This window comes from Xiphias gladius, chromosome 20 (genome assembly GCF_016859285.1).
Source record: "Xiphias gladius isolate SHS-SW01 ecotype Sanya breed wild chromosome 20, ASM1685928v1, whole genome shotgun sequence".
Classification (NCBI taxonomy): Eukaryota; Metazoa; Chordata; class Actinopteri; order Istiophoriformes; family Xiphiidae; genus Xiphias; species Xiphias gladius.
Window position 1 is genome coordinate 3,469,295 of NC_053419.1, and position 13,723 is coordinate 3,483,017.

The following is a 13,723-nucleotide window of genomic DNA, read 5'->3' on the forward strand; positions in this document are numbered from 1 at the left end:
GGTTACCTGCAGGAATGCAGCAGGTGAGGCTGGGCTTAAATACCTGAGGTGGGCGGAGCTTCGCCCCGGTCTGACAGAATCAACTCCCCGACCTTTGGAGCTGGCAGGGAGGGAGAGAGAGAGAGGGGGGAGGCCGAGAACGTAAAGTAAAGACCAGAATGGCCACAGATTTCAGTCAGGACGCGGTGTTACGTTTCCTCCAGAGCAGCGGCGGCTCGGTGAAAAACTCGGATCTGCTCCTGCACTTCAGAAGCTTCATCCGGAACCATGAGGACCAGGACCGAAACCGGGAGCTCTTCAAGAAGTTCGTCAACTCCGTGGCGACTGTCAGACAGGAGGACGGCGTCTCCTACGTCGTTCTGAGGAAGAAACTCAGAGGACACATCCCGGGTGACGGTGGAGGGGGCCCCCCCGGGCCGCCACGACACCCCGCCGGGAAGAACGCCGAGCCCTCCGCGGAGAGCACCGACCTGAACCCGGCTGGGGCCACAGAGACGTCAGGACTGAAACCACGGCGGAGGGAGGTGAAAACACCCGCCCCGCCGGGAGAAACCGCCGGGAAAACAATCCTACCTGCGGCTGGAATCAGGCTCGCCAGCTGCAGCAGCAGCAGCAGCAGCAGCAACAACAACAACAACAACGTGGAAACGAATTTCAACCTGAAACAGAAACAACACCAGGTAAACAGCACACCTGAACTCTCTGGTAGACCAGCAGCAGCTCGGGTGGTGACTCAGAGCTCTGAGAAAACAGAACTGAAGACCCCCAGTCTGCCTGAGCCGCCTGTACGAGATCAGTGCACTAAGGTGGCACAGCAGAGGGTGGCTTTTGGCCCGCTTCCTGGGATCACACCAGTGGTCCCTGCAGTCAGAGAAACCAGCCATCAGGCCCCCGTCCCTGAAACCCTCAGAGGGAGCGAAGCCTGTGTACGGCCCGAGGGCCTTCATCAAGGGCCTCCTCTTCATCATGTCAGTCTTCATCCTCAGGTCGCTCCACGCCGCTTCAGACACAGGCAGAGCTACAAATCTGCTGTTTCTTATGATGAAGATGAGGAGGAAGAGGAGGAGGTCACAGTGAGGCGAGGTTCTGCAGGAGGAGTGTGGCCCCTGAGTGATCCTCTGAGGGACGCAGGGAGAGCCATCTCCGCCTCCTCGCCGTGCATCACAGAACTGCCTGCTCCTCCCTCTGTCATCTCCTCTTCCTTCTCCCCTTCATCAGAGAGGAATCCTCCTAATATTTACATCCAGGGTGTGGAAGGGGAAACGCTGCCCCCTCACGACCCAGGCTTTGGGTCAGAGCTGGGGCTGAAAGGACAATGGGCAGGGACAGGGCTGGAACCTGTGTCTGTATCGTCGGAGTTAATATCCACCAGACACAGCAGGCCTTTAGATGCAGAGCGCTACACACCGCCACGAGACCGAGCTAAAGAGGCTTCGCCCCACCGTGATATCCACCAGGACCGCCAATGCCCGCAGGCCCCAGGTGTTCAGCTGGAACCCAGGCAGGGGCCTCATCACAGCCAAAGGGCGTGGCTGTCGTCTAGCCACAGCAGCCTCTTCTCCCCCTCGTCGGATGCTGGCTTCTCCAGCAGCGACTGGCCTACATCTGGCTTATCCAGAGGCTCGAGGTGGAACAGCAGCCAAGAGGAGCTACAGGCCAGAACAGGTTCGGAAGCAGAAATATTTTCCTTATCTTTAACAAATCCCATGAAAAGGCCAAAACCAACATTAATGTATCCTGCTAACAAGTAATGTGTGTGTGTGTGTGTGTGTTTCCAAAGCCTTATATACATTGGGGTCCAAAAGTAAGTGGTCTCAGACTTTTGGACCCCACTGTATCTTATCCCTCTGTGCCATAGAGCTCCATTGTCGTCCAAAAACTATTAAAAACACACCAGTGGGCCACAGTGTTGCACACACTGTAGTTTATTTTGACTCAAACCCACACACACTGTCCTGCTGCCTGAAAAGCTCACTAGAGCACCAAAGTTGTATTAATCCGCTGCTGAAAGTAGTCCCAAAAAATGCAATATTTGAGTAATGTATACTAAAAACTACAGTGAGCAGCTGTTGAAGCCAGACTTTTTCAGTGTTAAATGTTAAGATACATAACGATAAAATGTTACAAGAGCTTTGTCTGAGGAAAACACGGTCTAAAACATTTTTGGTATTGACTGATTTTGATCACTGCTATGGAATCGTTTCAGTCAGTCAGTACCAAAAAAGTACTGATGTTTGATACCCAGCAAAGACACCAAGAGAGATCATACAGTATGTGATATAAGTTGACATGTAAAGGAAAAAGTGACAAGTTTAAAGACAACAAAACTCAACTCACAAACTTCCATATATCTTAGTTATCCTAAGACAAGCCACCAATCTTTGATTTTTAAGTTTTCGTCAAATAATAAAGTCTCATCATCTTTTTATTATTTTATTTATTATAGAGTTGCCTTTTGTTTTTTCTGTATTAATCTTACAGTGTAGTAAATCATTTCTACTGAAGCTTTACAGTGAGGATTCTTATGATAATTTCTTGACAAGCTCCTCCCTTCATCTGTCAGTCAAACAGTGTGGGAGGAGCTTTGACACTACCTGTTAAGAAAGTTTGAGTTTTTTTCCCCTGAAGAACAACGAATGAAAAAGCTTTCATAATCTGCTTATTAAGGCAAATCACTGTTTTGTTGCAGTTGTTGAGAGCAGAAAATGGACATAGTTTAAAAAAGTGGTGGATTGTCTCCTGTGCCGTGTCAACAGGTGGGCGCAGGGCTAAAATCCAGGAAGTACTCCAGCGAGCCCAAAGGACCAAGCTTGAGTCTGTGACGCATCTTGCCGACAGTAAAACCACAGCAGGCCGTCTCCGCCAGGACCAGCATCCTACAACTCATTTGTCACCATTCCATCACTCAGCTGACAATCTCAATGACGACCAGCACTCTACAGTCCCAGTGTTGCCATTCCACCTCTCCTCAGGTCAGAGCTACAGTTTGTAGGACTTCAGTCTGCCAACCAAGAGCTTCATTGTTCAACCAGAAGCATTTAGTTGATGAGTTTTTTTTCTGATTTTTTTAGATTGTAAATGAGTTGTTAGTTATCAGCTGTTGAAAAATGACATCTGACAGGTGTATCTCTGTGATAACAAGAATATCAGTATGCTCTAGTTTTCAATTCGCCCTAGATTTGAAGAGGTCTTCCTGCATGCCTGAGCTTGTCTGCAGAGGGACAGTAATAATGATGATTTCTGCATAACCCAACTAATCCATTAGTCAATCAGAATTGTTTGCCTCAAAATATGAACTATTAACAGTTGTGCTCAAACTACTCGTTGATTGACAGAAAATTGACCAACAATTTGATAATTGATTATTATTAATTATTAATTTTTCAAGAAAAAGGTGCCAAAGATTTTCTGGTTCTAGGTCCACTGTGAAGCTTTGCTGCTTTTCTCTGTTTAATATCAATGTAAACTCAATATGCGTTTGGGTTTTGGACTGTTTGCCAGACCAAACAAGATATTTGAAGACGTCACCCTGTTGCACACATCTCTGACTTGTTCAGCAATTCAAAAAGCTCTGGTCTTGTGCTTATTGACAGCTGTTTCCCCGCCTGGGGGAAACAACGGACCCATCAGAGCTTTGTAGGTGGGACTGAGAGTGGGGACGTCATCATAGCTAGCTAGTTAGCTACATCCATTAAAAAGCAGTGACAGGTAGACATAAATATGGCAAAAAGCGTAGACGAGAAGGACACAGCTGTGTAGGTCATGACTGAATAATGAAAAGACATGGGAATTCAGTCTGACAGGCTAGATGCATGTTGTTATTTGCTAACACTAAAATGACAAACTAACACAAAAGCTAGCATTAACATGCTAATCCCAACATTAGCATAACATTTTAATAGTATATCTCAGTAAATACAGCAGACATGTTTGCATTAAGATATTAGACTTTGAGCTAACTATTATATGTATGCAAAGCAAAGCACTTCTGTTATTTTTAACCTGTTGCAACATGCCTATTACATGTTTCAACAGCCTCTTGTGCTGTTAGAACAGTAAATACTGTTGCAACATGTCTGTTACATCTGTGGTGCAGTTGCCGCACAGTCCATTGTAACATGTAACAGGGAAGCAAGATAAGCGAAAGTAGACAACTTCTCTTTGAAGTGCTCTTTGTAATTCATCACATAACTACCTCTGTTTCCTTTTGAGTGTCCAACTGTGTGACACACAGTCAATACCTTTTGAAGAGAAGTGTCCGCTGTTATTCACATTTACATACGATTCATCGTAACTCTCAACAATGTTTTTCGTCCTGCCTTCGACTGGGGCCATTTGGAGTAGGTGTAAACACTTGATCACCCTTAATATGTGTTCAGCTGACACATTGTATGTCCTAGCTTGTTTAAAGCATACTGAGCGCTTTACTTCACTTCACCACAGGTGATCTTTATGACAATCGCGAGGAGGCGAAGTCGAGTGAGGGCTCCACCCCTTCACCGCTGCTGCGGCAGCACCCAGCAGTCACCAGGCGGCTCAGCAGCCAGCTGAGAAGCAGGATGTGTCGAAGCCTAGGGGCCGACCTTGACCAGCTCCTCCAGGAGGAGGTGAGGGGAAGAGGGGGGAGTGAGGTGGCCCGACTGAACCGCCTCCACCTGATCTCCTCCTCACTCAGCCTGAATTACAACCTCTCATCCTCCTCGCTGTCGTCCTGCTCCACGCCGCCTCGCTGTGACAGCTTCCCCAACCTGGTCGAGGGGGGGGGGCAGAGTGGAGGGAGGAGGAGCCTCCCCGCGTCAGCTGCCTCCTCCACCGCTCACCATGAAGGCTCCAGTAGGCAGGTGAGACTTATTCACAGTACAGCTTGTTTCTTTTTAAATGTCCCATTTAAACCTACTGTACAGCCCTAGTAATAATTTGGCTGGTAAGGGAGAACAAGGTCACGAGTACCAATTTTTCAAAAATGATTTATGAAAAGATCTTTACGTATAAAAACTACAGGTGTAACAAACCAGAAAACCAGTTGCACTGATTTGTAAAGTAGGATTGATTTAAAATCCATTTAAATATTAGTACTGATTACTGTCCAATTGCTTTTACATGTTTATGTTCCTTCTCAGTTTACAAGTTGGGATTTTTATATAGCGTGTAAAATTTACATTTAATTGTTGATTGAATCAGTTAGTTGGGTTGGACAGTCTGTTTTTGTGGAACTTTTTGCAAAATTTTAAATAATTGGAATAACTGTGGGCCAATGAGCCCCTGTTTCATGTATGGAAATATCTGCTATTGTTATTTTTCTCCGCTCATATATTCAGATTTTTTCCCGGGTGTATATTCTTGCCAACAGACTGTTTCTTTCACAGAAAGTGTTTTTTTTTTTTCTTTTTTTAATCAAGATAAGACACAATAACACTTAATTGACTTCCTGGAAGGAATTTAATGAAGCTGACGTTTGTTCCTGCCAGCAGTCGTTGGTTCCTCTGGAGCCCAGGGAGCACGCCTGGCTGGTGAAGGGGGCGGAAGGTGCCTGGCCCGACATCTACTCCTTGTTCAGAGAGGAATCGTCCCTGCTAAACAAACGAGACTTCATCTCCGGCTTCACTGTGCTGCACTGGATTGCTAAACACGGTGACCACCGAGTCCTCAACACCTTATGGTATGCAGCAAAGAGTTGGCGTCATCAGGTTTACACTCTGTAAAACAGGAAGGTCTGGTTTATGTAGCATTCTGAAACTGGTTTAACTCCAAAAAGAAATTGTTTGATTGGTACCAAGCTTTGTGACCTGTAATTAGTGATATCTGAGCTGCTTATATGGATCATCAATATGTTTCTGATTGTGCTCTGATGTTTTCTGCATGGGTGTCAGCCTTAAAAAGAGAGGTTGAGTTAGGGGACTTCAGCCCCACCAGCAGCCTGAGGACAAGCTGGACTGTCCAAAAGTTTCATTAGATTGTCTGAAATTGGTGGACTCTATGTCAGCTCTGGCCTTGCAAGGTTGAGGAGGATGTAAAACAGTAGATGGCGTGTTGAGCCATTTTCAATCCATGAAATGCCGATTTTTATAACCTTAATAAGAAATGTCAACATCTACACCAATGTGTTTCATCACAAGACAGTCATATCATTTAGTTCACTAGTTAGCTCAAAAAACATGTTTAAGTGTGCAGTACCTCTTTCATTTGTTTGTAGATGTAATCTTAAAGGAAAGGGACATACAGTAGAGGGATTCCAGAAATTACAACGATGATAGTGTCCTCCACAGATGTTTATGCACACCTTACACTCCCTAACAACGTACCCCGGATGTTTGACATGTAACATTTAGCATGAAACATAGCATGTTGCTTTAACATTAATTTCAAAGTACAGCTGTGGCTGAGAGGAATTCAGTCATCAGTTTAAGAGGTATCCTGTCATGAACTGCAATGTTGGACTTATGGAAATGTAGACCTGCTGGTGGCACTAAAAGTAAAATCAGATGATCGCCATATTCATCCTCTTGAGACCATGAATGTCTGTGACTAATGTCATGACATTCCAGCCAATGTCTGGTGAGATAGTTTGCTCGCACCAAGGGACCAACATACTAGCGTAGCTAAAAAAGAACTGCCACAGATTTAGCCAAGATTAACCGCTGTCAAATTTTTCTTGTTGTTCTAAGGACATCAAAGGCAAAAATACCTTGGAGACTTTATGTGTGCGGGCACTGATCTGCTCTCTCTGGCTGATGTTTCAGGTATGGGGTTCAAAAGGCTGGTTTGATGTTTGACATAAACGCAAGGTCAACATGTGGCCACACGCCTCTCCACATTGCCGCCATCCATGGAAACAAGAATATAATGCGGTTGCTGGTTACCAAGTTCAACGCTGACGTGAGGCTGAGGGATACAGCGGGAAAGAAGCCCTGGCAGTACCTGAGCTGCACTGTGCCACTGGACATCTTCCAGCTGCTGGGAGCACCAGCAAGGGCTGCTTTGGGAGGAGGGGGAGGAGTCAGGAGAGTAGAAACCAGTTGGGAGCAAAAACAACAGCAGCAGTACCGCCGCCGTCGACGGCATCATCTCTCCTCGGCTTCCTCGGGAGAGAGGCCATTGACCATTGCAGGCACAACAAGGGTCAAAAGGTCGTCATCGATCGCTGCATTCCTCAAACACAAATCACTGCGTCGGTTTCATGGACATCAGTCTGACTCCTCAGTCTGAAAACCTCAACTGATGGATTAAGTTGGACGTTGTTTGGAGAATTCTGAAACCTGATTGGTTTACCGACCACTCAATTGAACAACTGTTAGCTGGTCTCACATACAAAAACAATATTTTGAGTTGGGTCTAACCACAACACAGCCAAGATCAAAAAGTGTCAGCAATTCCCCACAGCATATTCTGATCCTTGACACTGACCGTACCCCCTGGCTGGCATGCCTAAATCATAAATGGCAAGTAAATTCTGTGCCACAGATACCACTTCTCATTGGCATTAAAAAAAACATTTCAGTGGCCATTGGTGTAGCTAGTGTTAAAGTTCATTACATTTTGTGTTTACAACTTTGTTGCAGTCCAACAGGCTTCCTATTATAACCATAAAAGGGTTCATGTTTAGCTATGGCTAACCTGACTAGCTTAGCTATATATTTCTGTAACGTGTCCCTACAAGGAGTCCAGTGAAACCAGCATTTATTTGCAAAATTTTGGACCAAAATTAATTTCAGTGGAATTGCCACAATCGCTGTATTTGCTCAGAGAGTAACCTGCAAATCGACTCGATACAGCAAAGAGAACCAGAGGGTCCAAAATGGAGCAAGCTATAATATTAAATGTTTCGCACCATTTAATTTTAAGAAGCCTTTTAATAAATGCTCCGCAAAAGAGTCATGGTTTAAATTCAACAGTCAGATTGGAGTCTAGCTAACAAGCATGTTGTCAGTTAGCCTGCCGGCTAAAGTAACTAAACCTCAAGTAGTCATGTCACCAACCTCTTTCATGAAGGCTGGCAAAAGCTACCAGTTCTTAATGGCACCTGACAGTGGAACATGAGTGACATTCTGTTTATCAGCGGAACATGGATCAGCAGCAGCACACAGCACAACAGTCGACAGTGACACACCACCAATCAGCATATGCCATTCAAACAGCTTCTCTCAAAGTTTACATCATTTACGTCACTGTGGATGCAGAAAAATTCACATTTTCCTGATCTTCAGGTTTACACTGCATGATTGTCATATGCCATTGTTGTGAGAGAGGGGGAGAGAAAACAAAGCAGAGGGGGAAGTTTATGAGCCACAGTGCAACGCAAGCTCCAGTTTCACTGACTCTGTGATTCTCTCACAGATTCTCAGCTTCAGCTTTAGCTGTACTCACTAGCTGAGACATGTTCAGGGTTCAAAGACAGTCAGCAACAGAGACAATACTACAGTTTTTTAACTCTTTTTGCTTACATTTGATCTTCGTTAATGTGTACTTTATGTTCCTCATATTGTTTCCAAATCATCCATTCGTTTTTAGATTCATTTTCTTCCTTCTAGGCAGCCTTTCGTTTAAGTTCATTTCTATGAAAAATTAACTTGCAGTGAATATAAATCTTATGTAAGTAGCGTACAAAATATCATAAACACCCACACAATAAAATAAAATCACTCTGCAATTGCCACTTCTTCTGTGAAGGTTCACTTTTTGTTGGTACTCAATCAGCGGTGTTTTAAGGTGGTGAGGTGATTTAAAGGGTGATTGTGGTTTATTACACGTCTTATTTTCGTAGTGTTGTCTATTATTTCTATCAGTAATAACACTGTACTCACTAGCTGAGATCTGGTACCGCGATGACATCACAAAAAGAGGTCTGACTTGTACCGATTAAACAAACGAGATATAACATCCTAACAAGTGGGCCTAAGAAGACAGAGCCAGGCTAGCTGTTTCGCCCTGGTTCTAGTTTTTGCGCTAAGCTAAGCTAAACATCTCCTGGGTGTATCTTCATATTTACCATACAGATGCGAGAGAGGTGTCAATCCTCTCATCTAAGTCACGGCAAGAATCCGAATAAGTGCAGTTCCCAAAATGTCAAATGATTTCCTTTAACTTGGTGAGTACAATTTTATTAGCACCGATAAAAATGATGGGCAACCTACAAAAATAAGAACTAAATGGAAATTTGATTTCTGAGACCATAGCTTGTGATGGGGCTGTATTCATTGCATTTTGTTGTCGGGTGTTTGTGTTTATTTTGTCCAGCCCCTTTATGCATGCATTCATGTAAATGTCACCATCTCCTGTGGCTTTTACAGTATACTTGGTTCTTTTTTCGTCACAGTTCTGCAGGTAATGCCCAAATTTTATTTTTCAACCGAGCTTATTGATGCGGCATTTTTCACCATCTGAGAGGAAAATCTCAGATCCTGGAGGCACATCACACTAGTTGATTTCTCAAATAAGTCCAGACATTCAGTTACTTTAATAACCACACAACTCTGACTGTAAAACAATACAAAACCATACATGATGTTGACTGTGATGGATTATCTACATGCAGGACGATTTTTCCCACAAATGAAGTGAATCCAGTGGATGCCTAGAACGACAGTCTAAAATACTAACGGAAGAATTTGGAAAATGTGACAAAAACATGTAAGCATGTTACGTGTTTAACTCTCATCACCCAGGACCAAACTGGTGTGTTGTGGTATGTAAATTATTCTGGTATGAAATTAACCCTAATTTGATGTTCACACCCACTGAGAAGTAGGTTTATACACTGAGTATTAAATATATTTCAAAGTTGGAGATGAATGTTTGTCGTCTTTAAATGCTGTGGATCACTCCAAGGAGTTTTCCATCAAGTCAATTCTCATCGGACTATTTTTTATTTTAAGATGATTTTTGTGGAGCCCTGAAACAGAAATATCAAAGAAATATGAAGCTTTAGATTTTCCATTCATCCTCCAATCAGTTGGTCCAGTTAATCATTAATAATAAACCAAGCTATTTACTGATGTTAGCAGTTACATTTTCGACTCCTCTGATGGCTTTTTACCACCTTTTGTCAGCTTCAGGACTCCATAACGGACAGTCTGTCAGCACTGATGTTTTCTTGTTAAGGATCTCTCGTGGATTTTACCATGTGTGTGGAACCAGCCATGAAGATCAAAAGTGAGTAAATCAGTTTTTTTTATTCTTCAGGTGAGCTGATCGGATTAGCTGATCAGACATCACACTGGGCTCTGGGAAACTGTGATTGACATTTTTTCACTATGTTCTGACATTTTATAGATGGACTGATTCATCTGTTGATTTAGAAAATAATCAGCGGATTAATTGATAATGAAAATAATAGGTGCAGCCCTAGTCAACATGGACAAGGAGGGCTGATGAAGACTGTGAGTTGTGGTTGAAAGCTCTAAAAAACCTAGTAATTGGACCTTGAGTTACGATTATTTTGTCGATCTACTACTCAGGTATTAAAAGTTGTTGCACTACAAAGGTTTCAGGGCTTGAATATCTGACACTAAGAATTAACAGGGATTGTCCTATTGATGGTTGACGGTCAGGCTCTTAGTAACTACACATCGCATAATCCCGTGTTGATCAATTTACAGTGCCTTCCAGTGAGGTTGTGTTTAATGTTCACGTGAACTGGTGTGGTCTTCACTATAACCTTCCTGAAAGCTCAGATTTGCGATGATGCTCCTTTTTTTTTTTTTAAATGAGACTCTCTAAATTTTGGAGAAGTAAGATAATCTTCCTTTTACAAATGATGAGTTTCATTCATGAGCATTAAAACGTAACCTTGATAAATACACCACACTCAGGGGTTTTGCCACTACAGTATTTCTTGGTCTGGTATGACTAGTAGCTTAACGTGGCTCATGTAAGCCACTGTTAGCTAACTTTAGATAGAAATTACTACGTAGCTGACACTTTTGTGGTTTTCTGACTTTATGGCTCTCCTCCACTCAGCAACAGGAAGGTCATCTAATGATAACGTCAAGTAACTGGAGGGTGTTGGGAAATGAAAGGAAATTCACTATGCCATTATTGGCAAGTACAGGATAGTTAAAGTCTTTAAATGTTGGAGCCCAAAAAGTTAACCTTTGGAATCTTTTGAAGTGGTTTTTTTTTCCCCCTTGTTTCTTTGAGGACAGACCTTCAGGGTCGCAATTGCAGATTCACTGTGTGGCAGTTGGGTGTACATAATTTAATTAACTGCAAGTGTATCGTGGAATTTCCACCTCTATAGTACAGTATCAACAAAGGTGGGCCCGGTATTATTACCTAAACTTGCTACCCTATCTTGTAGAAAGGCCTTATGTCAAAATCTAGTTTAAAAACCTTTATTGCTTCAGATTATACTGTGCTAACCTGGTTCATATTCCAAAATAAAACAGTTATTATTTAAATTACCACGTGTGAGCTGACACACAGAAACTGGGGGGCTGGGTAGGACTGGTATTCCATCGTAGACGTATTGGTTGGTTTCTGGACCGTCCGCACTATAAAGATAATCAAACACGTGAACAAAACCTAAGTTACGTACTGTTCCAGTAGGTCATTTAACAGGCGTGTTCAGTGGGTCCACACAGCAGTTATACCGCCAACATGCAAGTCTTGTTAACGGCAGCTCTGAAAGTGGTAACATGTTGACTCTGTCTGGAGAAACACTGCAGGCTGGTGGACATGTTTGCTCATGAATCTGTGTGTGTGTGTTTGTGTTTGTGTGTGCTCTTGTACATGTAACTGTGAGAACCAGTCTTTGACTTTGAGACTGGGGACATTTTGTCTGGTCCTCACTATTTCAAAGAGCTCTTTGGGGGTTAAGACTTGGTTTAAGGATTAAGGTTAGAATAAAGTTTCAGATATGGATTATGTATTTGAGGATCCTCACAAGTAAAGTAAACATTTGCTTGTGTGTAAAGTTTTTGTCTGAACAAGCCAAGTGGGTCTATTGTGTACATTCTGAAACAACTGGTTCAACCTGTAGTATATTATATAAGTGAGTTATATAATACTCTCTTAGCAAATAATAAGATTCATTGGCATGAAAAAATTCCTTAATATTACATTTTATTAAGAAAACAAAAATAAAATGACTACTAATCACAAGATGACCAGTATCTTAAACAGTAGCAGTATATAGGACTGCCTTGTAGGCCATGACACAAAAGACCAATGCAAAAATTGGCTGAAATGAATTAACCTTTATGAAATAAAGAAATAATACCTTGACTGGTACTCAGCAGAGTCCATACCTCTGCCAAGACGAAAAAAGCCTTATCTCGCAGCGTTAAGATAAGTGATAAAAAGTCCCCGGGTCTAGCCCTTTATCTGGATCCGTACCGAAATTTAATGGGTTCTACCCTGGCCCATGCGCCATCCCTCCACCAAGTTTCTGTACAAGTCGATTCAATACATTTTGCCTAATCCTGCTGACAAATAAACCAACAGACACGGGTGAAAACATAACCTCCTTGACAGAGGTAATAAATGTATGTAAAAGCTTATGAGTGCAGTGGCTGATGTAACGTGCATGTCAAAACTAAAAGGACAATGCGTAATTCTGTGTCAAATCCATAGAGATTAGAAACTTTTCCCAACTGACCATCTCGGATTTGCTTAATGAGCAATGAGAACCAAACTGGGGAAACATCATTGGTTAGAAACAGCGAGGAACAGGTGAAAACACAGTCAGAAAACGGCCAGCTAATAAACGGAATAAGGGGAAAGGGGAAAGCGACAGAAGCACATAACAAAACAGCACTTGTAAGTAAAACAAAAGCCATGGCAACCAAGAAAAAAAAACCATCAAACACCAAAACCCGTGAAACATGACACATGCTCTTTCCAGTGGTGTGATTGTTTTTAGGGTAGACCTTGTCATATAGAGGTAATATGCACTTGAAATATAGGTGTAAAATCATTTTTTTTTTTCATTTTTAATGCCCCAAAAATCAGTATTATATAGAAAAATGTAAATGATCTGGTTCAATGTGAAGATTTAGTCGTCTCCAAAGCACAAAATAATTTTTAAATACAATTTTCAGCAAGCCATAATTTTGCAAATATGCAACTGTAGGCCAATCCTTTTAGAATTTAAACACATCTACTGGTGTAGAACAATCCCTGATAATTTCAAACATGTAGCATGAAGACTTCCAAAGTAATGAATTACGGATCTTAGCAATTTTTTTTAGCAACACTCATTTATCAGGGACACGACCCTTTTTTTTTTTTTTTAAAGCCTCCATGTCTCCGAAACTAAAGAAGATACAAGCCCAAAATTGTGCACACTAGTTGTTGGGTACAATGATATTATTTACATAAAGTCAAGAAAGTTTTCTAAAATCTGTTGATTTGACATGGAATGACCCCAAAGTAAAATGTATGAGCCTTGGCGCATCCAACTTGCATCTGAGCAGCTGGGCTTTAATAGCTTCCAAGAATTCTGGATGTGTGTGTTCCAGTTAACACAGTGGCACGTCAGCTAATCTCAGCTCCACCCTACCAAGGACACAAACACACACACACACACACACACACACACACACACACACACACACCACTGGACCAAGGCAAAGGGTTGCTGGAGCCCACCCCCCCTACATCCTCAGCAACTAGCTGGTGATTTAACAGGAAAAGGTGAGAACAAGGAAGATGGGAACAAAGCAAATAAGTATACACAAGCGGCATCACTGGCAGGGACACAATACGTCCAACGCTACATTGTCCC

General features: G+C 42.6%; 1 protein-coding gene across 2 annotated transcripts; it reads left to right on the forward strand.

The window, feature by feature from the left end:
• Nucleotides 1-39: 39 nt before the first annotated feature.
• Nucleotides 40-8,210, forward strand: LOC120806782 (ankyrin repeat domain-containing protein SOWAHB-like). Of its 2 annotated transcripts, none has more exons than XM_040158226.1 (5): nucleotides 40-1,665; nucleotides 2,757-2,972; nucleotides 4,444-4,841; nucleotides 5,469-5,659; nucleotides 6,741-8,210. In XM_040158226.1, exons 1-5 carry the CDS (start codon nucleotides 159-161, stop codon nucleotides 7,204-7,206), a joined length of 2,778 nt encoding a protein of 925 aa, XP_040014160.1. In that variant the 5' UTR covers nucleotides 40-158; the 3' UTR covers nucleotides 7,207-8,210. The 2 variants fall into 2 exon arrangements, with proteins under 2 accessions (XP_040014160.1, XP_040014162.1); XM_040158228.1 differs by having other exon boundaries at nucleotides 5,472-5,659.
• The last annotated feature ends 5,513 nt before the right edge of the window (nucleotides 8,211-13,723 follow it).

Bases quoted from the DNA above. Each gene is read 5' to 3' on its own strand.
- LOC120806782 (XM_040158226.1), top strand. From the start codon at position 159: ATGGCCACAGATTTCAGTCAGGACGCGGTGTTACGTTTCCTCCAGAGC. The intron at 1,666-2,756 runs GTTCGGAAGCAG...CCGTGTCAACAG, and splicing joins GGAGCTACAGGCCAGAACAG to GTGGGCGCAGGGCTAAAATC. The intron at 2,973-4,443 runs GTCAGAGCTACA...ACTTCACCACAG, and splicing joins GCCATTCCACCTCTCCTCAG to GTGATCTTTATGACAATCGC.